At 33.9% G+C, this 25,735-nt stretch overlaps 5 protein-coding genes across 6 annotated transcripts; 2 read left to right on the top strand and 3 right to left on the bottom strand.

Moving 5' to 3' along the window:
- The first annotated feature begins 821 nt into the window (after positions 1–821).
- On the top strand, positions 822–5,299 carry LOC101221609. Of its 2 annotated transcripts, none has more exons than XM_004137871.3 (3): positions 822–1,246; positions 2,007–4,735; positions 4,820–5,299. In XM_004137871.3, exons 2-3 carry the CDS (start codon positions 2,027–2,029, stop codon positions 5,102–5,104), a joined length of 2,994 nt encoding a protein of 997 aa, XP_004137919.1. In that variant the 5' UTR covers positions 822–1,246; positions 2,007–2,026; the 3' UTR covers positions 5,105–5,299. The 2 variants fall into 2 exon arrangements, with proteins under 2 accessions (XP_004137919.1, XP_031738616.1); XM_031882756.1 differs by lacking the exon at positions 822–1,246 and adding an exon at positions 1,262–1,412 and having other exon boundaries at positions 1,500–4,735.
- A 156-nt stretch (positions 5,300–5,455) lies between these two features.
- Positions 5,456–6,731, bottom strand: LOC101219393. Its single transcript, XM_004137699.3, has 3 exons — positions 6,550–6,731; positions 6,205–6,391; positions 5,456–6,074 (listed from the first exon to the last, which is right to left on the bottom strand). Exons 1-3 carry the CDS (start codon positions 6,580–6,582, stop codon positions 5,512–5,514), a joined length of 783 nt encoding a protein of 260 aa, XP_004137747.1. The 5' UTR covers positions 6,583–6,731; the 3' UTR covers positions 5,456–5,511.
- Positions 6,732–9,601: 2,870 nt separating this feature from the next.
- Positions 9,602–13,797, top strand: LOC101219155 (phosphatidylinositol:ceramide inositolphosphotransferase 1). Its single transcript, XM_004137698.3, has 12 exons — positions 9,602–10,086; positions 10,235–10,324; positions 11,130–11,216; positions 11,306–11,374; positions 11,958–12,038; positions 12,203–12,274; positions 12,472–12,532; positions 12,631–12,730; positions 12,827–12,922; positions 13,010–13,056; positions 13,148–13,269; positions 13,375–13,797. The coding sequence occupies exons 1-12, from the start codon at positions 10,054–10,056 to the stop codon at positions 13,456–13,458; spliced, it is 942 nt and encodes a 313-aa protein (XP_004137746.1). The 5' UTR covers positions 9,602–10,053; the 3' UTR covers positions 13,459–13,797.
- A 1,545-nt stretch (positions 13,798–15,342) lies between these two features.
- LOC101218915 lies at positions 15,343–18,547 on the bottom strand. The gene is made up of 2 exons (XM_004137697.3): positions 17,414–18,547; positions 15,343–15,898 (listed from the first exon to the last, which is right to left on the bottom strand). The coding sequence occupies exons 1-2, from the start codon at positions 17,869–17,871 to the stop codon at positions 15,661–15,663; spliced, it is 696 nt and encodes a 231-aa protein (XP_004137745.1). The 5' UTR covers positions 17,872–18,547; the 3' UTR covers positions 15,343–15,660.
- A 3,238-nt stretch (positions 18,548–21,785) lies between these two features.
- Positions 21,786–23,252, bottom strand: LOC101218677. The gene is made up of 3 exons (XM_004137696.3): positions 23,002–23,252; positions 22,560–22,886; positions 21,786–22,248 (listed from the first exon to the last, which is right to left on the bottom strand). Exons 1-3 carry the CDS (start codon positions 23,066–23,068, stop codon positions 22,091–22,093), a joined length of 552 nt encoding a protein of 183 aa, XP_004137744.1. The 5' UTR covers positions 23,069–23,252; the 3' UTR covers positions 21,786–22,090.
- Between the last annotated feature and the right edge of the window lie 2,483 nt (positions 23,253–25,735).

Genomic DNA, 25,735 nt, shown 5'->3' with positions numbered 1-25,735 from the left:
ACAAAAACCGTTTGACCACTTTTTTGTTGTTCTCACTCATAAATATTCTTTCTACAATGTGAATAAATTAAGCATTACAATGAAATTGGACGTTAATCAAATTGCATGACACAATTATATATGTGTATAAGTTGGACTTTTGAATTAAAATTGTAAATAATTAGATTGAGCAATATGGTTCAATAATTTTCTCTAACTTCGTGACTCCTGGCTTACACCAAAGCTTATTTTTCCAAATGGCATACAATTATTGAAACACATCAACTTGTAAACCATAATATTTTACATTAGTATTAGTTTCTTAATCCCACCTACTAAATGAAGACAAATTAAACGTGGAAGTATCGTTTTGAGCTAATCATTGGTATTATTTTACATCTATCCTATACTTGCACCTTATCTTTACTTATTTATTTTACTTTTAATCCTAGTTTAGTAACTGTATTTTTAAATTTATATTTAGTAATATTTTTTTACCATGTAAAAAAAAAAAGACAAATGTTTAGTCCAGAAGAAAAAGGAAAAAAAAAAAGGAGATAGAGACATTGGCTTTAATGGACGAAAGCACCAATGGGTACAGTATAAACCTCAATAACGGAGACCTGCTGACGTTACCAGTAGGGCCCATTGGGTTTTAGGGATTCGCGATAAAGAAATTAGTCGTATTGTGGGTCCTACTCTTTTTATTTTTTCAATTTGCCGAATGAATGCGACCGGCTATAGTGGGTTTAGCCGGTAGCCTAGCATAGTCTCTTTACCTTTTCCACCGTTTGGATGACATGGAAAAACGGTGCGTTTTATCTTCATGCACAATTTTCTCTTTCTCTCTCTCTTCTTCCGTCTCAGAAACTTCTCTTTCTCACTCTCACTATCAGAAACATGAATTGGAGTTTGCTGACTTTGCTTCCTCCATCTTCTTCCGCATGGGGTAGAAAATCTGAGAAGAATGAATTAATGAATTAATGATTCATTCAATGGCGTTTTAGCGTTTTCTCTCTTTATCTTTCTTTCTCCTCCGCTGCCGCAATTCTTTACTTTCCTTATAATCCACAACAGATTACAAGGGATTTTTATTCCTTCTTTTCTTTCTTTCTTTCTTTCTTTCTTCTTTTTTTTTTTTTCTTCTTCTTTTCCTTCTCACCTTCAGTCGTAATCACGCTTCGGATCTTTATCGGGATCGATGGGTTTCACTTCATCCTAATGCTATTCATCTTATGAACCACCGCATTTTCCTGGATTTCTTAAGGTTTGTTTTGTCTATTCATCTTCTCCATCCTACATTTCTTTCGCTTTCGTTTTTTCCTTGTGATCTGTTTTGCATTTGCTTGCTTCACGAGATGTTCGGAAACCTGAAGGATTATTGAGAATGTTTTGCATTCTTTTGCGTGTTGCTTTCTTCTTGACGTTGATTGGTAATAATGCTGGCATTATTCCTCATTGCTTTTGGTTTCTCGAAACGGTGATGTTTGGTTGGTGCCTGACTCTGTAAATTATTTCAGGTTCTTTGTCTTTTTCCCGCGGAACTGCTGTCCTCTCTCTCTCTCTCTTTCTTTTTCCTTTTTGTTATACACATTTTGGTTTCCGCTGCTGCTAAGGCGGTGCTTGAAATTAGTAGTTTGTATAAGAGTTGAGAAATGTGTAGATCTGTGAACTTTTCTGCTTTGACTTCAGATTATTGCTAGGTTTTGTTTTAATCTTAAAGTGTACTCAATGTGGTCAAGTAAGGGGTGAATTAGAGGAAAATATAACGAAATTTCTTTTTGAATTATCTGTTGGTAGATGAGAGCGATATCGACGTTGTAATTTCTGATAAAAACAAACTCAGAAACTGCAGATGTTCACGGTAATAATCTGTTTTGTAATAGCTTTGACATGTTGAACAAAGACGTTCTTGAGCTTTATCTTTCTGATGTACAATAGAAGATAAGAATGTTTTAGAAATTTGTCCGTGAATGAGGTATGTTTTGCTCGACCACGTCTTCTGACATTGTTTGACAATGTAATAGTTTTCAGTACCTGCTGTAGTATGGGATCCAGCTTGGAGCTCAGAAAGAGCTCAAGCCACCGACGTAGCACGAGGGCTGGGAAGGAGGGGGTCCTTCTCCCTGAACCAAAGCGGTGTCCATGTCCAACAGTACCAGAACAGTTAAAGATGAAAAGTTCTGTTCGACCACGGAGCGATTTGTATTGTGTGTCAACGAAGGAGACTAAAATTGCTCGGGGCTGGCAGGGTAAGAGATTCGAAGGGAGTCCAATCGGAGAGGACGAACTTGTTAGGCATATGTCAAACTTGCCAGGCTTTCTCCTTAATCCGGTTAGAAGAGAAAATCTCCAAGAGAACGCTTTGAATGTTGGGGTTCTAGATTGGACACAGCTGGAGAATTGGAAACACAAACAGTTGGGTTGTCCAACTAAAGGTAAAGATGGTGCACTGTGCAGTGGAAGTCATTTGTCTTTAAAACGAACTACTGGACTGTCAACTTTCCCTCGTATAACTCGGAGTGAAACATCGGATAAAGCACACTGTTCACGTCACACTGGTTTGATCTCATCACGTAAGGCAGAGGGGGCTCATCCTGTCAACTCTGTCCAGAATGCCAGTCAGTCCCAAGATTTCGATAGTGGTTCAAAGAATATAATGAAGGTGGGGCAAAAAATGCAAAGGAATTGTACTTCATCCTCATCAGGGGGAAATGTTTCCAACATGATGCAAGAAAGAGAAAGAAAGAAGCGAACTGATCGGAAGTGGAGTTTAGAAATGGTGGACTCTAACTGCACACCATCCTCATCAGGAGGAAATGTTTTCAACGTGATGCAAGAAAGAGAAAGAACCAAGCATTCAGATCGGACGTCCTGTTTAGAAATGCAGGATTCCAATTGCACCTCATCCTCGTCAGGGGGAAATGTTTCCAACATGAAGCAAGATAGAGAAAGAACTAAGCGTTCCAATAGGATATCGAGTTCAGAAATGATGGATTCTTCTTCTCATGTAAGACATTCGGGAGTCTTACCTTGTCCTAAAGGAAGTGCACACACTTTAGATGGTAAAATGAATAATAGGGCAGAGAAGCTGATTGAGACAAATATCCGGAAAAAAGAAGCAGACGAGAAGATGGTTTTAGTGAAAGGAGAGGTACCATCAAAATCGAGTTATGGCACATCACCTGGTTTGAACAATCATAAAAAGGTTGAAAATGATGAAACAGAGGAGAGAAGGGGAATGCAGTGCTCAGATATTGATCTCCCTTACGATTATTTCACATGTAAGCAAGATGCCAAACTCCTACTAAAACAGAAGCCGAAGGACTTAGAGGACAGATTTCACACCTTGTATTCCAGAACATCATTTGACGAGAATATGACAGAGGTTAACTCGTGCACTTATTCAGAAATATTTTCTCCCGAGGATATTCCCTCTTCTGAATGCGGTTCCGATATTCCCTACTCAAGTCCATTGCCTTCTTTAGCTGACGTTGATCCTTTGATGGGCAGAATGCAACATTCTCTAGTCTGTGATACTAGTGCAGAACTTTCATGTTCTTCATCCCAATTATCCCCTTTCTCAAATCAGAAACCAAGTTTAAGACCTTCTGGAAGTAAAAAAATGGAAAAAAGAGACTCAGATGCTAAGCTTACCCATTCCGACCTTGTTGATTCTCTTGATACATTGGATGATAAAACCGCTGATCCAGGAGCTAGAAAAGGTAGGCATCCATCACCAATTCGTCGTTTGAGCTTCAGTTTAGGACGGATGGGGAGAAGTTTCAGTTTCAAGGAGAGTTCGACTGTACCGCAATTAAGTTCCACATATACTTGTCCAAAATCTGGTCCAATGATTTCTGAAAACACTGGTACCTCAGATAGTTCAGATAGAAAGAAGGTAAGTGGACATAACAGAACAAGGTCGAGCCCTTTAAGAAGGTGGATAGAGCCAATACTGAAGCATAAATCCTCAAATCCTCAACATCCTATAGAAGGAAACGTCAACTCATTAAGCCTTTGGCCAACCGGTCTTGGCAGTGCTCATGAAAAGAAGCATCACGAATCGCCAATGCAAGCCCTTTTACAGTTCACGATAAATAATGGGTTTCCCTTGTTTAAATTATTGGTGGATAACAGTAGAAATGTCCTTGCAGCCACAGCTAAAGATTTAACCCCATCTGGGAAAAATGGATCAGGGCAGACTTATACATTCTACCTAGTTAATGAAATAAAAAGAAAGACTAGTGGTTGGATACGACCAGGGAATAGGGATAGAAGTTTTGGCTATGCCTACAATGTCATTGGACAGATGAAAGTGAATTCTGATTATAAAACAAATGAACACAGCTATGATAAATATATGTTAAGAGAATCAACTTTGTTTGGTGTTGAGATGAGACCAGGGGATCGAGAATCAGCAATCATAGTGAAAAATAGAGAACTTGCAGCCATTGTTTTAAAGATTCCTACAGACAACTCAAAACACGATGGGAAACGAAGTGGTAACGTTTTGATGGGTAACTGCATGGGGTCTTTGTCAGAGGATAATGCTGTAGTAATTCTTCCGGGTGCGGCTCATGGGTCACCAAGCAGCGGTGAGCCTTCGCCATTGATCAATAGGTGGAGATCTGGCGGAGTTTGTGACTGTGGTGGTTGGGATGAAGGTTGCAAACTCCGTATACTTTCCATTCCAAACAAACAAATTACATCCAAGGCGTGTCCTATCTCCAAATGCCTTGAACTTTTTGTTCAGGTAAAACTTAAAAATTTAACTATGAACATTTCGTTGATCTTTTTTTTTGTCAGTTAATATTTTTGTCTCTCCATTTTGTTTCAGGGTGATCAACAAGATAAGCCCGTCTTCAGCATGGCACCCTTGAAGGGTGGGTTCTTCGAGGTTCGTTTCGATTCATCAATCTCTATGTTACAGGCATTTTTCATATGCGTTGCAGTTTTAAACGGTCAAAATCCAGCAGATCCCTCAGAAGCAAGCAAATTTGCACCTGATGAAAAAATGATAAAGTATCCCGATTCTAATGGAATTAATAGAATGCATGAAAAGCAGCTTGCTAGTATTAGATATGCCTCAAACCCTCCCCACTCTCCCGTTGGAAGGGTCTAATCTCTGGTTTTATATCCCTATCTTCCTTTGCAGTGGAACTGAATATTATTCTCTTATCCTCCTCATTTTGTAGAATCTGTATTGGCTTTTGGCCAAGTAATTTTGCACTGTCTGGTATAAATCACCATCTATGTATAAAGAAAATAACATGAGCAATATAGTGGAGAAATTAGACAAAATATTCTACAACTTTTACTTTCCTTGTGTCTAATCTTTTACTTTGTTGTCGAAAAACCATATTACCCTTTTTATATGTAGATAAATCAAAACAGGGCCAGTCGTTCTCCACTAGTTTACACATATTTTCAACCCCAACTCAAAAGATGTCCAAGAAACCGTTGCAATGACACAAAAGAAATCAATCTTCTTGAAGCGTTTGAATTAAATGTATGATTGGAAAAGTTTTGTTACAAATCTATAGGTGAGGCATGGTGAATACAGATGAACCATTGACCATTAATTCTCTCGAATACGTTAGTAACAAACTGCCCCCCCCAACTGCTACCTTTCGTCTTCACCAATTCCACACATGTAACATATCCAACATCTCCTCGTGCATGAACTTGAATGTCCTTGAGTTGAATCTCCAGTGGGAACTCATAATTTGCCCACACATACTCCCAGCTCGTTATGACATCGTCGTACCCAGATATCCCCCTCATGCCTGGGTGCACGCAGCAAACACTATTTCCTCGTGCCCAAAGAGTTTGCATTGCAGCAAGATCCCCAGTCCGAAACGATTCGTAAAACTTAGCATTGGCTGTCAATACTAGAGTTTTGCTATCCTCTTGAAGAGCTTTCAAGGTATCTCTGATTTCTGCAGCTCTTGCGTAGTCTTCATCTGCAATGGCGTTTTGAAGGTCCTGCTCCAAAGTTTCTGCATCAAGTGTAATGCTTTCACCACTAGAATTCTCAGCTTTCAATTGACAGGGTCGAAATGAGAGCTTCCTAGATGCTTGTTTGCAAGGCCCTGTACTAGATATTAAACAAAATGCTATTTAACTGAAGAAATTGGAAGAAAATTCAAGGTGGAACTATACAAAATTACTAAAGGAATTGATTAGGGCTCATAAAAATTACAAAACTTCAAGGAAACTTACTGAAATTTCCATTCCTTGAACCGACATGACGAAAATTAGAGGGCAAAAGAAATCCAGATCCTCCACTAGACGAATTAACCAGCCGAATTTCACATTGCTTAGGAAAAGCTGAAGGAACATGATGAAACACCGAAAAACTCTGCGAACAGCGAACGCTCTTCCGACTGCTGATAAAGGTAACGTAATCCTACGAAATCATAACATCACCAAAACATTTAAATTCCAGATACAGCTTAAATGAAAGGAAGAGAGAGAATCGATTACGTTACAGCAATTACAGCAATTGAAAAAAGAAATATAATGATATAAAGTAGAAAGAGAAGAAGAAAGAGAAGTAGAACTCACATTGCAGCACAAATTAAATGTATGGAGCGCCATGGTGGGGAGATTTACAGCATAACCAACTTAACTGCAGGAATTAGGGATTTTCCTCTATCTTCAAAGAGCGTCGACAACAAGTTCAGAAACTGGAGAGGAAGAGGGAGAGATCTGAACCTGTAATGGTGTTGAGAGAGAGAGGGTAGTTTCGGAAACTTCAAAGAAGAGAAAGTGGGCTCAATTGGAATAGGCCTATTGCTTTAGGGCCTGACTAGGCCCATATCGTATAGTGGGACTTGTCTTGGGCTCTTCCGGTAAGCATAGCCATAGCCCATAACCCATACCTCTGGAAAAAGGTATGTAATATAATGTTTTTATATTAAATTTTAATAATACATTGTTACCACATGACAAAGCTAAATATCACAAAATATATATAGTTTTTCAAAAGTCAGTATATATATATATATATAAATTTTAAATTTCCAACTCCACGCTTGTTGAATTAAATTAAATATGGTATGTTTATATATTATACTAAAAGGTATGGAGATGAGAAGTGACGACACATAAACAATTAGCTCATACTTCCTATTCAATAATGTATGATGATAAGCATTAAGCAAGTTGACTAATTAACCACCATAGTTGATTTGGGTTTTGAATCATGTCACTGACTGTTCTTCTTCTTCATCTTCATCTTTATCTTCAGGGCTTCAGCATTTTACACAGCTTTTTTATTAGTCAGAAAAGAAAAAAACAAAAAACAAAAAACAAAAAACGAAGGTAAAAACGAAGTCGTTTTGTACTTTTTGAACTGAAAAATAAGCATTGGGCTAAGTTGGTTGTATGTTGCTTGTCTTAGAATCATGGATGGTATGAGATATTGAGTACTGTTGGTTGGGGTTTTTGGTGTTGTTTTGTGTCAGCCCTCAGCATTCTTTCTTTTTCTTTTCTTTTTACCTCTTTGATACAAATTGTATTTTTGAGAATCTTTTAAAACTCTATCTTCTTTTAATAAAATTTGATCAGAGTTTCCCTCTCTTTTTGCTCCCTGACTTGTCATTGCCTTACAAATAACAAAATTCTTTGTCTTCTTCTCTTTTTATATAACACACTGTCAGCTCTCTCACCATTGTATGTACACAAACAATGTCCTGTGTTTCTTAAGCTATATGTTGTAAAACTCTTCAGATTAGTGTTCAATTAATGAGGATATAATATATGGAGGGGATGATTTAAGTTTAAGTTTTATTTATTTAGTTCTTACAAAAATGTATAGGAATATTTGTGAATTCATTCATTGGTTAGAGTACCTCCTCTTAACGAAATATATATATCTCATTATTCTCATCATCACTCGTCAATTTTAAAATTGAATCGTATTTTTTTAACGAAAATGTATAAATATATACTTGAGCAGTCAACTCGAATAGAATGTTAACCATTTGAAAAACTTAACAAAAGTATAGTGTTAATAGTTAGAACGGCTTGATATTGATAGTTGCCTTTTGTTAATCTTGGCTCGGAATTCCTTGTTTGAAAAGTAAGTCCTTTAAGATAATCGAATCAAATGATGTTAAAACTAAAACCAAAATACTATCATTAAAACAATCACTCCATGTTTTATAATTTTACAAAATCTTTTGGCTACTTATTCGGGTTTGGTCAAAAGATCTATAATATCATTTCCTAAGGTTTCAAAGAATAGTGAGATATTTTTGGAATAAATAAATAAATAGGAAAGTTTTGATAATATATTCATAATTCTATGGTTAGACTTTTTGTTTGAAAAGAGAAACTACCGTGTGAATTATCTTAATTAGTTATGTGCACTTATATACTAGTTACATTTTCAATTCATAGTGTTAACTAGAAGAATTACAATTTACAAAACACATGTCTAGTACGTAGAATACTAAATATGAAGTTATGTGGTTGATATTGTAATTTGAATGAGCTTCATTAATACTGTGGTAGACCCAAATTAATCGTGTGTAAGAGATTTCTACCAAAATGTTGGTTTAAGATATTAGGTAAAGGTTTTTATCATATTCAAGGATACATAGAGTTAGGAATTGAACAATTTTAGATGGTGTATGTAAACTTTAGCTTAACCATTTAAGATATGTTGATATTGATAGTTACAAATGTTGCAAAAAGTTGGATGAAGTTTGACAATGGCTAGACATTAATACTTTAGACAAAAATTATTATACAGTTTTATATAGAGTTTTGAAGATTGAGACAGTTGTGTGAGTGAAAAGTAGTGGACTCCACCAAGGACCAACTGTTGGAGGTTGAATTCCAATACATTTTGATGTAAAAGAATGTAAATTAGACAATAGAGGGTTGTTTATGACTTCAAATGAGAGTGTTTGTTTTGCACCAGTTTTACACTTAATTAAGAAATGTCAGTTTAAGAATCTCTCTAAATTGAAGAACACGCATGGTTGATTCCAATTGAAAAGCATTGGGAAGCTCGAGTGTTTGAACATGGTTTGAAGTATGTGTGGTAGATAAGTGTAGATGGAAGATGGAAGATGGAAGATTTAAGTGGTTTTTTGTATTGGCATTTGTGGGTGCGGCCCTAAACCCTTAAATGAGAAGGCTAGTGTGTGTGTATTTTTCTTCTAGTTTTTAATGCAGCATCCAAGTAAATAAAAAAGAGAGTAAGTGTTTTAGTAGAGGATGTAAGTGTTTAAGTAAGCTATAGGTTGGGTGGGGAGCTGCCAACAAATTATTTATTTTATTTTGAGGTAATATTGGTTTTATATAAGAATGAATTTGTTTTTGTGTAAAAGGAAAAGGAAAAGGAAAAGGGTATTTTGTAGAAGTGGGCGTAAATTTAGGTAATTTAAATTTAGAGGCTCCCCCACATGGTGGGTTATTTAATATTTTGTTTAGACGGAGAAAATGGAAGTAGTGGTAGTGGAAAAGGTCACACCCTAAACGGCAAAATCTTTCTTTCGTTTTTTCATTTTTTCATTTTTTTTCATTTTCTTCTTTTCTTTTCTCTCTACTAACAAAAATTAATATTATTATTCAATTAAAATAAGCAGCCTTTCCCCTTTCTTTCTTTCTTTCTTTCTTTCTTTCCCCCTCTCTTCTTTCCTTTTTCTCAACTGTTTTTCTCCATTTCTTCGATCAATTTCCCTTCTTCTTCTTTTCTTCTTCTTCTTCTCCTTCTTCTCCTTCTTCTTCTATCTACTATTATCTTCCATTATCCCACAAACCCTCTTTCTTTTTCTAGTAATGCCTTTTTTTGTTTCTCATCCATCGCTTACCCTTTTGATTTTCCATTCCAATCGCTGACTTGGGTCTTGATTTTCAACTGGATCTTCGATTTTCTCCAACCCCCATTTTCTTTTCTCTTTGCTTCCTTTTGACCCCAATTACGGAGCGGATTATTTATTTTTGGGTTTTGGATTGATTCTACGGATTGTTAACGAGATATATCGAAGTTTGCGATGTTGACCTTCAGATTTTGGCTTTGAAGTAATATGGAACTGGTGGTTACGCGCATTCAAAATGAATCTTTACATTGGTCGCGAAGCGTCAAAGGTAGGTTTTTTGTTTTTTGCTTTTTTTTTTCTCTTTTCTTAAATCCTAATTTTTGAAATTTTCTGGTTTGTGTGTGTGTGTGTGTGTGTGTGTGTTTCCGAAATGATCTTTTCTTATATTTCCTTTTTTTCTTCTTCCTTGTGAGAAGCTATGGAAAAGATTCTGCGCAGAGATTAGTACGGAGATCAGCCTTCTCATCGAGAATTGGAAATACCTTCTTGGTGGACTTGTTTTTCAGGTATTTCTTTCAATCTCTATTTCTTTGAATCATCTTTGCATTAAAGCATTTTTACTTTTTTCTATCTATTTCTCCCTTCTTTTAAAAAATGTTGGTCGGCTTGTTTGTGGGCCCTTCTCCACTCATCTTCTTCCTAATGGAAACATTATTCTCTAATGTTAATCTTAAAAGAATTTCGAGGAAAATCAGATCCTTTATATTGTTACGAATTTTTGAACAGGTAGCCTTTGTTTACCCACCACCCACTCTCTTTTTAAATTTGAATTGGTTTTGGTACTTTGATGAATCTATATGATTTGTTTTCTTATGCAACCAAACATTTGGAACCGGTAAAGTTTGAACACGTAATTTGTCCCACCTTTTTTAAATTGAATAAAGTTTCATATCTAATATTTGCATCCAGTAAATCCAAAGTAGAGGTGACGACTGAACTTTTATTTTCTCTTGGAAATGGAACTTTTTTTTATGAATGGCTGAAGTATGATATATAATTCTACATTTTTTTTGGACTCTTGAAAATTTTATGGTACTTAGCATCTTTAATTTTCTGTCGGGAGGTTAAATTATGTTTTTATACATTGTCCAGAAATTTAGGAAATGTCCATTCAGCCATGTTTGGTCTAGCTAACTGGTTTATGCAGTTTCTTGGTTTTATCTTCTCCTTCTTATGACTTGAGAAATACATTATTCTAATTCTAGGAACTTAAATACCTAACATGATTCTAAGTCTTCTATCCTAGTCTTTTGTCATTTTGTCTTCTTTTATATGCCTAAGCCTAATGTATAGCTTTTTTCTTCTCCTCAGTACATACATGGAGTTGCTGCTCATGGAGTTCACTACATACATCGGCCAGGTCCAATTCTTCAGGACGTTGGTTTCTTCCTTCTCCCGGTCAGTATCGATCTTTCTCACTCCTACCTTTCCCATCTTTTATTTTTATTCTATTATTGTTGCTTAAGTTTGCGAATTTTAATGTGTAGGAGTTAGGTCCAGACAAAGCTTACCTCAGTGAGACTCTTTTCACATTCATATTTCTATCCTTTGTTGCGGTAAGTGGTATCTTGATGGTGTTGTCTTTCAATTGTTATTCTAATTTCTTCCTACCACCCTGCGTTTCTTACGTTGCACAATTTTTTTCTTATTGCTGTGCAACTGTATGAGAGTCCTTGGAAATTCAAATCTTTTACCAATGAATTACTCCCATTTGCATAAAGGAAATTATTATGATAGACTGTTTTAGTATTTTTATTTTTACAGATTCTGTTAGTGATGAATTGCCGTTTCTCTGTTCATAATTTCTTGAATAGTTAAGTTTACTGATCATATTGAGCTAAAGGTTTTCATCAGAACGTTCTTCTTCTTTTTTTTTTTTTAATGTTAGCAAGGCATATAAGTATATCAAGCTCTTCAGGCTAGGCAGACACAATAATCCACGATTCTTTTTGTTGTTCTTAATGAGCCTGTTTAGGTGGTTCCCTGTTTGCAAAAGCCCACCCGTCTGATATTATTGTGCATCAACATATGTTGCAAATTGCCATTTATTTGTTTCCCATTGATTGAATTACTTCCTCCTTTTCCCTTTCTTTGCAGTTCAGGTGTACTAATTGTTTTTTTTAAATAAAATAATTGCAGTGGTCTTTCCACCCATTTATTCTCAAGAGCAAAAGGATCTATACAGTTCTCTTATGGTGCAGGGTTCTAGCATTTTTAGTTGTGAGTATGAGTATTCATTCCTTTATCATATCAAATTTGTTATGTTATGTATTTTCATTTTCTACTCTCTCATCTCATTATTTCTCCAAGTTGGTTATCTTTCTTTAAAAACATTAAAATTTTGTTGCATCCCCTAATTCAGTGATTGAATCTGTTTCCACCAGGGTTGTCAAATTCTTCGTATCCTAACATTCTATTCTACACAACTGCCTGGTCCAAACTATCATTGTCGTGAGGTACATTTTAACATAATAATAATTATTATTATTAAATGCTCTATGAGTTTCTTTCCTTCGCACCCTCTTCCATGTTAATTATTTTCCTTTGTTAGAGGCATAATTCCTAAATCTTTCTTTATAAACTATTTGTGCAGTAGTTAAACTTGATCATTGTTTTAGCGTTGTAATTTATGAACTCTGACTGCATTATACAGGGTTCAAGACTTGCCACATTGCCTCCTCCAGATAATGCATATGAAGTACTATTGATGAATTGTAAGTGTCTTGATAGTATAAAAATTTCATTCTCTGGTTTTTGTTCTTCCTTCGAAACTGATTTGTTTTACGAGTTTTACTTTGCTGGTTCAATGCAGTTAGAGGTGTATTATACGGTTGTGGTGATTTGATTTTTTCATCACACATGATCTTCACTCTTGTTTTTGTCCGGAGTTATCAGAAATATGGCACGCAAAGGTATTTATCCATCAATGATACTTTTTGGTCTTGGTGTTGCCATGTGCACCTGTAAATTGCCTATCCATACCAATTACTTTTTGTTAATTACTACAGATTTATAAAGCAATTGGCATGGTTGCTTGCTGTGACTCAGAGTTTGTTGATTATAGCATCCCGCAAACATTACACCGTAGATGTTGTGGTTGCATGGTAAGACTGATGTGTTCTTGTTGAGATCTTTCCATATCCAGTACCATCTCTTTTACCACTAATACGAAAGCGGTTGATTCCGTGTAGGTATACTGTTAATTTGGTGGTCTTTTTCGTCGATAAGAATCTACCAGGTTAGTTTTGTAACCATGGCTTTATTGAAGTCCTAATTTTGGGATCCTGTAGAAAGTTTATCTTATTATCTACTGGGATTTCATTTTGCAGAGTTGCCTGATCGAACTAATGGGACTGCTCTATTGCCACTGAGCTCAAAAGAGAGAGATACAAAGACCCGAGATGAGAGTCACAAGCTCTTGAATGGGAATTCCGTGGACCCCACTGATAGGGTATGTATGGTGAATAGTTCCTTTCCCTTTTGGAGTTGGGATTCTAAAATTACCCGTCTTCATCTTACTCTATCTAACATAACATGTACTTTGTTGTTTGTTCAGAGGCAAAGGACTCATCAAGTAAATGGCAAGATTCCCGAAGATGGGAACGCTGTCCATGTTAATACCACGATGAATGGGGCCTAGCATAAACAACACAACTGCTTGTGGAGGATTGTTTATTTCTTACAATGTAGAGACTAATGGCTTTCCTTGCCTATGGTTGGCTCCTTTTCCCAAGACTGGTAATCTGTTATATATCTATTTTATTGGGAAATGCAGTTTTTAGATTTTACTTTCTTTACCAATCCCATTCCTTTGTTTATTATTATTTTTTTGTTCCAAAAATTCTCGTTTGCATATTGGCAATTAATTTAGGCAGGAATTAAGAGGGACTTACTGGACCCTCTTCTTTTCTTTTAGTTGGATCAAGGAATTAACGTTATCTAACCTCTCTCTAAGTTCATTGGTTTAGATCATTTTGAATCACTTTCTTAGTTTCTGTAAAAAGATCTACACCCTTTATAGATTACTGAAAGTTTATTGATGTTTTAAAATTTTTATTGTTGACTTTTGAGACATGCGAGGAGGGTTGTAGAAGGCTTTGTTATTAGTGATTATTATATATATATATATGTATGTATGTATGTATATATATTTAAAAGGTAGAAAGAGAAGTTAACAAGCTGTTTCTCTGCTTTGAAATGGGTTTATACATATGGGAGCACATGGCATTGCCTTATGCAATGGGTATGCGGTATGCCCACATTAATAAAATAAACCAACCCCATGGTCAACTATGAAATTGTGTCTCTTTCCTCATTCATTTTCTTGGAAATCTATTGTTTCAATTTTACTGTTTTTTCATACTCCTTCACATGTAACCTCTTAAGGCTGTGGTGTGTGTACAAAGAGGCCTGCAAAAGTCACTTTCATTCTGATTGAAAATATACCTGATTACACAAATGATGAAAAAATATGTCCATCTCTGCTAAATAGTCTATCTCGGTTGCAGATTCTTTTTATTTTTTAATGGTTGAAATACCATCATGGTCCCCTAAGGTTTTTGAAGTAGTTTTTCTTTTTAATTTTAGGAATCCACTTTTTTTCTTCTGATTTTAATTCTTATAATCTTAAGTCTACTAAGTCAAAGTTAGTTTTTATCAAAATCAATCAGATAATAATGTTATATTTAATGATATGCAAGATTCATCAAACTGATTTTAAACCCATTTTAAGTGTATGGACTAATATTAAACAAACCAAATGGTATTCCTACCTTCCATTCGACTATCCAAAGTACAATTTTTCTTCTCTGAGATTCCAACGCTATACTGAAAGAAAAATGGTAAACTTTTTAAAGTGCGGTCAAGAATGAATGTGCGTTTGAAGAAGACAAATGTTAATGTCAAGTCTATTTCACCAAAAACCTGAGTGGAAAGAAAATCAAAGTAATTCCATTTGGCTTCTCATTAGGAAGGAATATTTACTCCAACATCATTGAAAGAGAAAGGACAAGTCTAGATCGGATTCATCAAAATCGAGGTCTCCAAAGTTTTCAAAGTTTTCTACTATAGTTTTTCGAAAATAGTGGATATATGATGGTAGTTGGAAAGAAACATCTCTTTCTTTGAACAATAACAGTGTTAACAAAGAAGTCCCAAAATAAAAGCCACTTTAGTTTTTGTACAGATTCGTAGCTATCGAAGTTCCAATAAAAAGGGCAGCTCTTCACCCCACAGTTTGATGAGTTTTCCTGACAAAATTTTGTTTGCATTTGACAACAAACAGGTCCCATCCCAAACACGCCTCGTCTTCCCCGACACCAGGACGAAACATGTTCCTGTACTGCCACAAGGAAAATTGTTTGTTCTTCATTTAAGCAAAATTAAAAGAATACTCTCTTAAATTCCAAGCTTTGCTTTACAAACATGGAGAGGCCTTGAGAAAGCTCGGAGCTTGTTGATGTTGATGGCTTTCTCCTATACATTATCGTAATGCTCAACAAGCAAATAGTTTAACAAGATATCATTCAGAGAAACCATATTGAAAACTTGTAATGATAAGGAAAAAAAGAGATGATGCTCGTTGGAAAACTTAGAATCATCATGGATGTTCACGAGTGAGCCACATTTCTCTATAACTTGGAATTGAATGGAAGTGCAGTGAAAAAAACAACTTTTGTGGGGAATGTTGGGGTAGGTACATGTGTATTGGATGATAATCTATATGAAGTTATGGACACTCTGTAGGCAATTCTCTGGAGGGTCTTTTGCAGCTCCTAATTCTGCAAGTTCCTTGTTCTGATTTTCCCGTTTCGATACTACTTTCTTCTACGCAACAATATGTTTACGAGGGCACATTGAAGTGAAACAGCCAAGATATAACAAAAGCAAATACCATACAAGCGAGCAGAAAATTCAGAAACCGGTGCCCACACCAGAAACTTTGGCTGTCTGATGAGGGAATTGATGCAGCAACTGTAGTTGTCGAGGAGGCATTGTTGGATTCATTAGACTGCTCTGTTAGCTCAACCTCATTTGGTCCGAGAATATTTCGAGCAATGGAATGACAAATCTCACATGTCCTGACAATGAGATTGAAAAAGATTAGGAATAATGTTTGAAGTAGTCAAAGGAACAAATATCCGAATCCCCTTGTCCATTTTGAAGCATTGAAAAGAAATTGAAGAATTGTCATTTGTCAACACAAAAATCACATGGTGTAAATCTGTCATGTAATACAGCCCGGCCCCAATCCAATGTCACCAATTAATAAGAAATTTGATCGAAACCCACAATAAATAGTTGATTAAAAATGCCTAAAATCACTTATGTCTATATCTTTGTCCAGGAATAATACTCGGGAACCTTTTTCTGAGTGGAGTCAAATCAATTGTCAATGAAATTCAGAGCCAAGTGCAAGAACAAATTGCCTGTTTGTTTCTCGGTGATTAAAAAATAACCCTTTCTCAAATGTGTGCTGACATATTCCATTCATTATTGATATTGAAAAAGTAATTTTAACATCGAAGGAAATATCGATCATCTTGTTTCAACAACAGATCGCATAACCCTTAACCTTACATCCTGACAGCCTTAAAACTCTTTATGGATATCTTTCCTTTGGCTATATATAACAGCAGATATACGACATTCAACAAACACCACAACATTATTTTCCTTGGAGAAGCAATTATGGATAGTACGCTTCTAAAGCAGCTCAGTACAGTGAACTCTCAAGGAGTGACTTGGATAGAGCCAAGCAATTGGAACAAAAAGTATTGTACTGTAAGGATAGTTAGATCAAGGGCGGGCGTGAATCAGATCGATGAGAAATGGATTCATTAGAAATGTATTGAGACAAAGTTCCATGATCAATATGTTTATTAGTGGAGAACCAAGAGTTGGTTAACAGAAGATGGACGGCCATTTGTTAGGAACTGAAGGAGTTAATTGAGTGACTAAACAGGTCGGGAAAACTGCAAACTTGGCATATCAAGAAACTAGAGATCTTAAAGTGATCTGCTGAGTGATCAATATAACTTTTCCCCACTTCAACTGAATTATGCTTCAGTATAACAATGGAGTACCCACTACACGAGGGCGGGGGGGGGGGGGGGGGGGGGGGGGGGGGGGGGGTGAGAGAAAGAAAGAGATTCCTAAGCCATCACAAAAACGCCAAGGAAGAAGGAATAATCAGTGTAACTTGCTTGGAGATGCATAAATGCACTTTCGTATGCTTTACTCTTATTACTTGTCATACGTCTAAGCTTTTCCTCTAAGCAAGCATCCTTATATCTGCAACATTCAAGCTCATTACACTGAGGGATTTACCTTAAAGCTAATAAAAGGTAATGTTTAAGTCTAAATACATCTCTCTCTCTCATTTAAATTTGTGAATGGTCCAACCCATGAGGATTAACACAGAAGATGCCCACCACAAGAACACACCAAAGAAGCGCAGCAAGAAAATAATATGAAAATATGAACTCAAAAGAACTAAGAAGCATAGCATAAACATAGCCTGAGTGAAAAATATGATCAGAATCCATGGAAAGAAAAAACATCAAAACTTAATGAAAATAAATTATTAGACTTACTTATTTCCTTTAATTTTGAACCAGGTTTCAGCACAATGCTTGTGAGCAGCGGCTAAATCATCTTTGCACGAACAACCCAATTCGATTGGTATTCCAGATTCTTGGCTATTACTCTCCAAACCCAAATGACAAATCCTGCAATCCCTCTCTACTTTAGCTGAATGCACCTTAATTTCAGTGATCCCATTTTCATTTTCAACCTCCACAGAACGATCCGAAACCGACGAAACTCGCCGAGAATCCGAAACAACCCCAACCTCCGGCTGAGAAACGAAAGCAAACCTATACTCATCGTAAGAACCACCGTTGGTCGAGAAAAACTGAGAATAACACGAACCCTCGTCGGCGTCAGAGAAATAGACGCTACAATCGGCGCTCAAATCACTACCGCTGACAGACCGCCGATGATTCCCCTGTTCCAAATCAATGTCGGACTGGGAAACTTCCTGAGGCCCCATTTTCTTAACCCACAAGCTAAAACTCTTTCACAGCCCCTTCCAGCACATATCAGAGAAACAATCGTCGAGGGTTCAAATTAATTTCTCCAAAGTCCAAACTTTGGCATTTAAAGAAGTGGGCTATTGGATTTGGTAACAACCCTTCAACTCCATTAATTGAAGCTTGCAATATAGAATTGTAGAGGAAGTTAGAATGGATTTGGTAAAGAAAAAGACAATGGTTGGAGAGACAGAGGTTCTGTGTGTAATGTTGGAGGGGTTGAACGGAAGTGAGGACTGCAAAGATGAACAGAAACGTGCAATGGGTCACCAGAGAATTCAGAGGAAATTACTGAGAAGAAAAAGAAGGAAGTGGGGGACACAAATTACAAAACGAAAAATGAAAAGAGAAAGAAAAAAAATCTGAAAATTGAAAATTGATAAAGAGAAAAAGAAAAAGAAAAAGGTTCTGGAAGATCTGTTAGCTACACAATACACAAGAATCTATGTTCTCGGTTGTTTCCATACGTTTGATGACATTCTTTGTAATGCAAAAATGCAAAATGCAAATGCAATCCATTTCACTTTCATCACAAACATCTTGTTGATGCGAATGCCAAATGGATCACCTCCCAAGTGAAGCTTACCAGTTTCTTTACTTTTGTCGCTAACATTAAATGCTTTATCTAATCTTAATTCGTACCAAATGCGTTAGTCAAGCTTCGAAATTGATTCAACTATCAGCATCCATATATACAGTCCATGGAATTTTTTAAACATTTATATACAAAATAGACTACAAGTTGTTATAATTGGTTGATGAAAATATTGAAAAACTCTAGTTTACTATTTTTAATCATAGTTTCTGTAAAATTAAAATGTTTAGTGTAAACGTGGATATGATAACACAAATTTAAGAGATCTTTTGAAATATAAAAAAAAAAAAGATCAAACTATTTTCAACATTTATTATAGTCTATTATTGAAAAATGAGAATAGAAATAGTTGAAAGAATTTGAATTAACGTTTAATTTTCATAATTTTGAACTTTTGTTTGGCCCTCAATTCCAATTGTGATTACATAGCATTTAATCTAAAAATTTTAGGTGTACATGTGATTTTTGTTGTTGGTGGGCAGAGAAAAACAAGTTTTAATGATTAAAGGAGAGAAAAATGGATAACTTAATGAGGAAGCTCCATTTTCGATGTGGAAAGTTTATAAAAATGAAAAGAGAAAGAAAGAGTGTATGTGTTATTTCATTTACACATTACATTATTATTTTAATTTTGTAACCCAACCCGAAGACAACAAACCCAAAGGCATTTCTTCTCTGCTTTGCGCCCTTCCCCTTACCAAACCCTCCTTTTCTTTTCTTTCTTTTTCCGATTCCTTTCATCTCATCATTTGACCACATCCCCTCCCCCTCCCACCTTCACTATCACTACTCCACTCTCATCCTTCCACGTCTCCTGTCACTACTTCACAACAACAATTTCTTTCTTTCTTTCTTTCTTTCTTTCTCTCTTTCTCTCATTCTCTCCTTCTTTCTTAAAGTAGAACAAACAAAACTTATTATATACATTTCCCTATGTCTAAAGTGAAAAAGAATATCACACTGTTTCTTGTTGACAATATGTTATTTCTCCAATCTTAACTATTCTCTTCTATTTTATCTAAACCTTCTTTTTATCCCTTCTAAATCTAATTTCTTCAATATAATACACACACATACGTACCCCAAATCAATCGAGACTCAACTGCTGCTTCTTTATTTCTTGTACATGCAAACAAGACTCAAAACTTACAAATTTTGCTCTATGCACTACATAGATATGATATGATGGCCTTTACTTAATGATATCACAACTTTGTGTAAAGTCTAGAAGTAGAATCTAATATCATATCATCATCATGAAAATACAGAAAGTTTTTTTTCTTCTTTTTTTGACATTCTAACTTGGGCACAAAAGAAATATTAGTTTGAATTTCACTTTAATTTTATTTATAAATGGTTTCTAGAATTTGAAATTAATTTTGTGATAGGGTTAATTGTTTGGTTATTATAAACTTGGGTGCAATTAATGGATGGTGTTAACAAGTCATATTTTTTTTATTCTCGAATTTATTATGAATAATAAATTAGAAATAAATTTCGAAATTGAAAGATGGATTAGAAATAAAATTCAATTATACCAAAGATGTAACACTTCCTTAATTGAATTAAATTATACATAATACATATGTGGGTTAAGTAAAGGTGGGCCGTTTATTAATTGGGGCCCAAAAGTAATGGTGGTCCATATTTTGTTGAAACGTTGTGTGCACGCGACGTAGAGACCAATTTCTGTATTCTTTTATTCTTTTTAATATATATATTTACCCTTTTTTTTTTTCTTGAATAAGGAATGTTTATTCTATTCTTATTGAAAGATGTTGACCCATGTGTGTGGGACCTCACTAAGAACATTCATGTATTTTATTCAAACCTTCAATATCAACTTGGGGCAACATTTTTGAAAACCTCATGCAAATAGAAAGACACATGTGTTAGAGTAATCAAAATCTATAGATTTTCATTACAACTAACTCATATCACATCGTAATAGGGTAAGTCCTTTGATTGAAGTATTTTGTTGGATGACATGACACTAATCAATTCCACACAGTGCGTAGTGTAGATATATCATCTCACTAAGGAAACAAATGTGGTAAGCGTGGGTTACTAATCTTTTTCTTCTTCCTGGACCTGAACCTACCCAATTTAAACCAACTCCATACACTGGCCCAATTATCATGGGCCGAACCGACATCTAAGCTTCATATGGGAATTGAAACACGTTGGAGCCCATTTCAACTATTTTGTTTATTGTTAATAGATTATGATTAGTTGGGGTGGTTGCAAATTCAGCAATTAGATTTAAAATAATTAAGTATATAAAAATATTTTTAAAAAATTGTAAATATAACAAAATTGGTTAAATACTATAAAAATCTATTACTAATAGATTAGGTCATGTTGTAAATATTGATTCACAGATAGATCAATCTATCAGCAATAGTTTTGTTATATTTGCAATTGTTTTAAAATTTTTCTATATCTTTAATTATTATTTCTCAAATGAATCAATTACAATTACTTGTTATTATCAGTGATACAGTCTATCACAAAATTATACTATAGTTTACTCTTGTTTTTTTTTTGTGTTTTGTTTGATTCTAACTTGACTTTTTCTTTCACATCTAAATATTTAAATTTTTATTCAGAGAACATTTCTAAAAAGTAGTAACAAAATAAAGAGAACAATAGGATTGAAATAATTTTATAAGCTCAGCTATGAAAACAAACAATAGTATTTTATTATTATTTAACACTAGATATAATACGTTATATGTGCACCCAGTTGAGCATAATTTAATTTACTAAGACATTATAATCTCAACCAAAAGTAAAAAGATCGGAAAAAGAAAAACTATAGTTTTAAAAAGTAATAAATCAAAATCAAAAGAACAAATTAAATGGGTGTAAAAGATTAAACAAAAAGGCTGTAATTATTTGGGTATATAAAAAGAATAATGATGGGTCGGTTCTATAATTTACAAATGGGCAAGTTGAATGAAATGAGAAGAAGTCAAAAAAATCCATTGGTGTCGACTTGGAATTGGTCAATCTCTTAAACATAGTTGACATTGAAAATTCATAAAAAAAAAAAAAAAAAAGATTAATTTTAATTTCCACAAAGTATATACAACTTAGTTACTTGTTTCACAAGAAATGTATTCTTCAAATTAATTAAACCCCTTTTATAAGAAAACAGTAGAAGTTAATTTGATGGGTATTTTTCTTATACAACTTGTGTTTAGAGTGAGTCAATGGATTTATGAATATGCATGGGATGGAGTAGTAAATAAATAAATAAAAATTGGAAGAAGGAAATTAATAAATAAATTAAACAAAGTTTTATTACACAACTCACTGTATTGTATTATATGGGGAATATTGAAAAGAAAAATAAAAGATATGGAAAAGGACGTAATACATCGTCACGTCTCACGTATAGTGCTATCAAAACAAAAGTGAATTTTAAAGAGATTCACTCATATTTTTGTTTCTCCCTTACAACCCATTTACCAATTCTATTTATTTCCTCAGCTGTGTGTGTATGTGTACAAAGGAAATTAAATCAACAATAATGAAGAAGCAATATTAACCAACCAAATAATAAAATATTAACTTCCTTTTCACATCGGAGCTGGGGCTTCAGCGATAATGGTTGGGAATACTGCATTGATTTGTGCTGATGACACTGGACCTGCTGCAACACCGGAGCTCAACAGCTGTGCCATGGCACGGCGTGGGTTCGTACGTTGTTTCTCACAAAGGTCAGGCAAGAACACTCCTGCAATATAATTAAAATTTATGACGTATTAATAAATATATAAAAGAAATTATTATGTTGAAGATATTTCAGATTCATATAAATGTTATTGCAAGAGAATTAAGCAAGGTATTATGAAGCTTCCCAATGCATGCAGAAAAGAAAAGAAAAGTAAAAAGTAGAATTAATCATGAAGGAATTTTTTTTCAGTTAAAATAATCATGCAATATTAATTAATAGAACTAATGAGTTCTTTCCTTTGATCTCAAGTTAAGCGCTATAAGAGATTAAAAAAGGAAAATCTTGTTAAGAGATTATGAAATATTGCTGACCTTCTCCTGCGGCCATGTTGAAGTAGAGGTCAACAATGTTGGGACATTTCTGGTAGCAGGAAGGGGAGCAAAGCTTGGCAGTGAATTGAGGCTCGAGGAGGGCATCGGAGGCGATACCAACGGAGTTACGGTCGAGGCCACAGGCATTGATGCATTGATCAGACTCAATGTAATCAGCCATCCATTCAACAATAACCTCAGAGGTTCTACATTGATATTCAAATTTTCCTTCTTTCGTCTCTGATGTCTCCAACAAACATCTCTTTCCAGATGAGGCTATTGAGAATGCACAAACATCCACAGACAATTCCTCACACACAATTTCCCCTGTTAACGTTAATTAACAAAGAAATGAATACAATCATAATAAATAATTAAGTTGAGATTATATATGGAAAGAAAACAAACAAAATTAATAGGTGTGAAAGAAGGAAAAACGTACCAAAAGCTGCAGAGACGAAAAGAGATGAGATGCAAAAGAGGAAAGCGAATTTGTTGGGGATAGCCATTGGGTAAATAGAGATGTTTGTGTGTGTGGCTAAGAAATGTAAAGTAAAATTGGAAAATGGAGGGAGGAATTATTGAGAGAGGAGATTCAGTTTTTGTATATATATGAAAAAGAAGAAAAAGAATTTAAACTGTGGAGAGAAAAAAGGGGAAAGGACTATAAATAGAGAGAAACAAAGCAACGCCGGCTTTTAAAGGGCGGTTGGTCTTTGCCTTTTAGTTCCTATACCAAACGACGCGTTTTAAACCAACACGTTTGTGCGTTTGTGCGTTTGTGGAACACTCAATTTTATTTTTCTTTTATTATTATGTTTAATTATAATTATATATATTTAATAAAGTCTTCAAAGTCAATTTTTAATCTCTTTGTTTTCAAGGCATTCGCATTTCTTTGCCATTTGGGGTTTCTTTTAGTTGAACAAGAACAATGAAATTGGAAGAATCACTTTCTTGAAGGCTTCCACGTCCAAGAAGCTTCCAGGGTGTAACCATATGAATGCCTTTCCTTTTTCCTTTCAAATTATTTTTTAATAAAATATTGATTACTCTTATCAAATACAATTAATACAATTAATACATTCTTAATGGTTTAAGTAGAAAAAACTAGTAATTACTTTTTAATTTAGATAAATAGTTTGTTTGTTTATGTTAGGATGTATTACGAGGTTTGTACGAGTTCAAACATATGTGAAGGTCGTGTATGTTTAACCCGTGCTAACAATTATATCATATTAATATATCGAGGTGGTGGTACGGGGGCTTTTTTTTCTTTTAGAATATGTTAAATGGTAGGTAGGGTGTTAGAGAATAATTTTTGGGCATTTTTATTCACACGTATTTATTTGTTTGGTAATTTCAACTCATTATTGTGCTTATGAAATAAAATTGATTGATCAACCATCTAATTTGTTTTTTTATTTTTGCTAGAAATCTTAATCAAATTAAATTATTGAGTTTACAAGCAGAAAATGGTCAAAGTATTTACTGGGTTTTTTTTGTGTGTAAATAGATTGTCTTTTTTTTTTTAGAAAATACAATAAAAATCATTAGAATTAAATATAATTTTAGTGGCTTTAATAGAATTTTGAAAAAAAAAAATATTCTTAGTTAGCTTATCATTGATTTCAAAGTATATTTTGTTAATTATTATTTAAATTAACAAAACAACTTTGAAGAACTATATTAATTAACACTTCTTTAAAATATAAGAAATGCATTTGGTTCTACAATTGTAAATTACTTTTGATTTTACCATATCAACTCTTCCAAAATTTAGAGACTAATTTAGCCTCCAAAACAAAAATGTAATTTACCTAAAATCTAAAACGTGGACTGCTTTTTTAAAAAATAAATATATATATGTATATATATATAGCACCTACTAGGGTTATTAAATATTATAAACTTGATTAACTTTATAAAACTTATCTTAATGTTATTCTTTTCTTTAAAAAAAAATGTCAAGTAGTGACTTACCTAACGTAAATATTTATAATTAATTTAGGTGATTTATTTCATGTAGTTTTAACAATGAAAATCCAATATCATAGAATATTTTTTCTTTAAATGTTATAATCTTAATAAATGTTCTTAATGATGAATAAATTTTGAAAACAAATAGTGTGAGAGCTTTGTTTTGACTTCCAATTTTAGTGGTTTTTAATTTAATATAATTATTCTCTTTTCGATGAAAAGCAAATCAAAATCTTATGTTAATAATAATTTCAACTTTTTATTTTGTTTCTTTTCTCCAACCCATAAATTTTAGACCTCCCTAATTGAACTATTGAAGTCCAAGAAATATTATAACTTTTTAAAAATTTCTTTAACCTATGTACTAGACTTTGGTATAGAAGTTGTTTTAGCAAAATACTACATGGATATTTTGTCAATTTTTTTGACTTTATATGTAATTGAAATTTGACGCTAAATTTTTTTCTTGCAACTTAAATCTATATGAATGGTTAGCAAAAACTTATAGGAATAAAATGGTTGAAATATGACTTAATTTATAATCTCTAAGATAAAGAAATCTTGCCAATTACAACTCAAATATGTTTGTTATGAAAAAGAAAAATCTTGAAACACATTTATTCCAAGAGAAACTATTTCTGTTCCTTTCCTTTTTTTTTCTTTGCATGGTAGAGACATATATGTATATATATATATACATTTTAACTAAACAAACTATGGTACGTTGAATAATTAAAAAATATGCTCGTAAATAGGACTCTAGGTATAAATGATAAGTTATATTAAACATATAAGGTTGAGGTTGAATTAAACATGTTTGTATGTTTCTAATTTAGTGAATTTTAAGATTAAAATTTAAATTTTGTAACATTTTAATTCTGGAGTATCATCCGTATATATATATATATATGTAACAAAATTAAAGGTTAAAGTACCAAATTTATGTTTAATGGATTATTTTCAAAGTTAAGTTGAATAGGTAGCTAAATTTTTGAAAGAAAATTCTCATACTCATATGTACATGTCAATTACTTGGCTTCCTAAACTACTCTAGTTGATAGTATCACAACTAATTCTATTTTTTTTTCTATAGAAAATATCAAATAAATTTCGATGTTGTGTAATATATTCGTAATATTTTAAATTTTGTATACGATGGATCTTTACCCATTCAACATTTTTTTTTTCAATTCACA

This window comes from Cucumis sativus, chromosome 3 (assembly GCF_000004075.3).
Source record: "Cucumis sativus cultivar 9930 chromosome 3, Cucumber_9930_V3, whole genome shotgun sequence".
NCBI lineage: Eukaryota > Viridiplantae > Streptophyta > Magnoliopsida > Cucurbitales > Cucurbitaceae > Cucumis > Cucumis sativus.
Note: the sequence above shows the minus strand (reverse complement) of the source record. Positions and strands in the feature narration are given on the sequence as shown.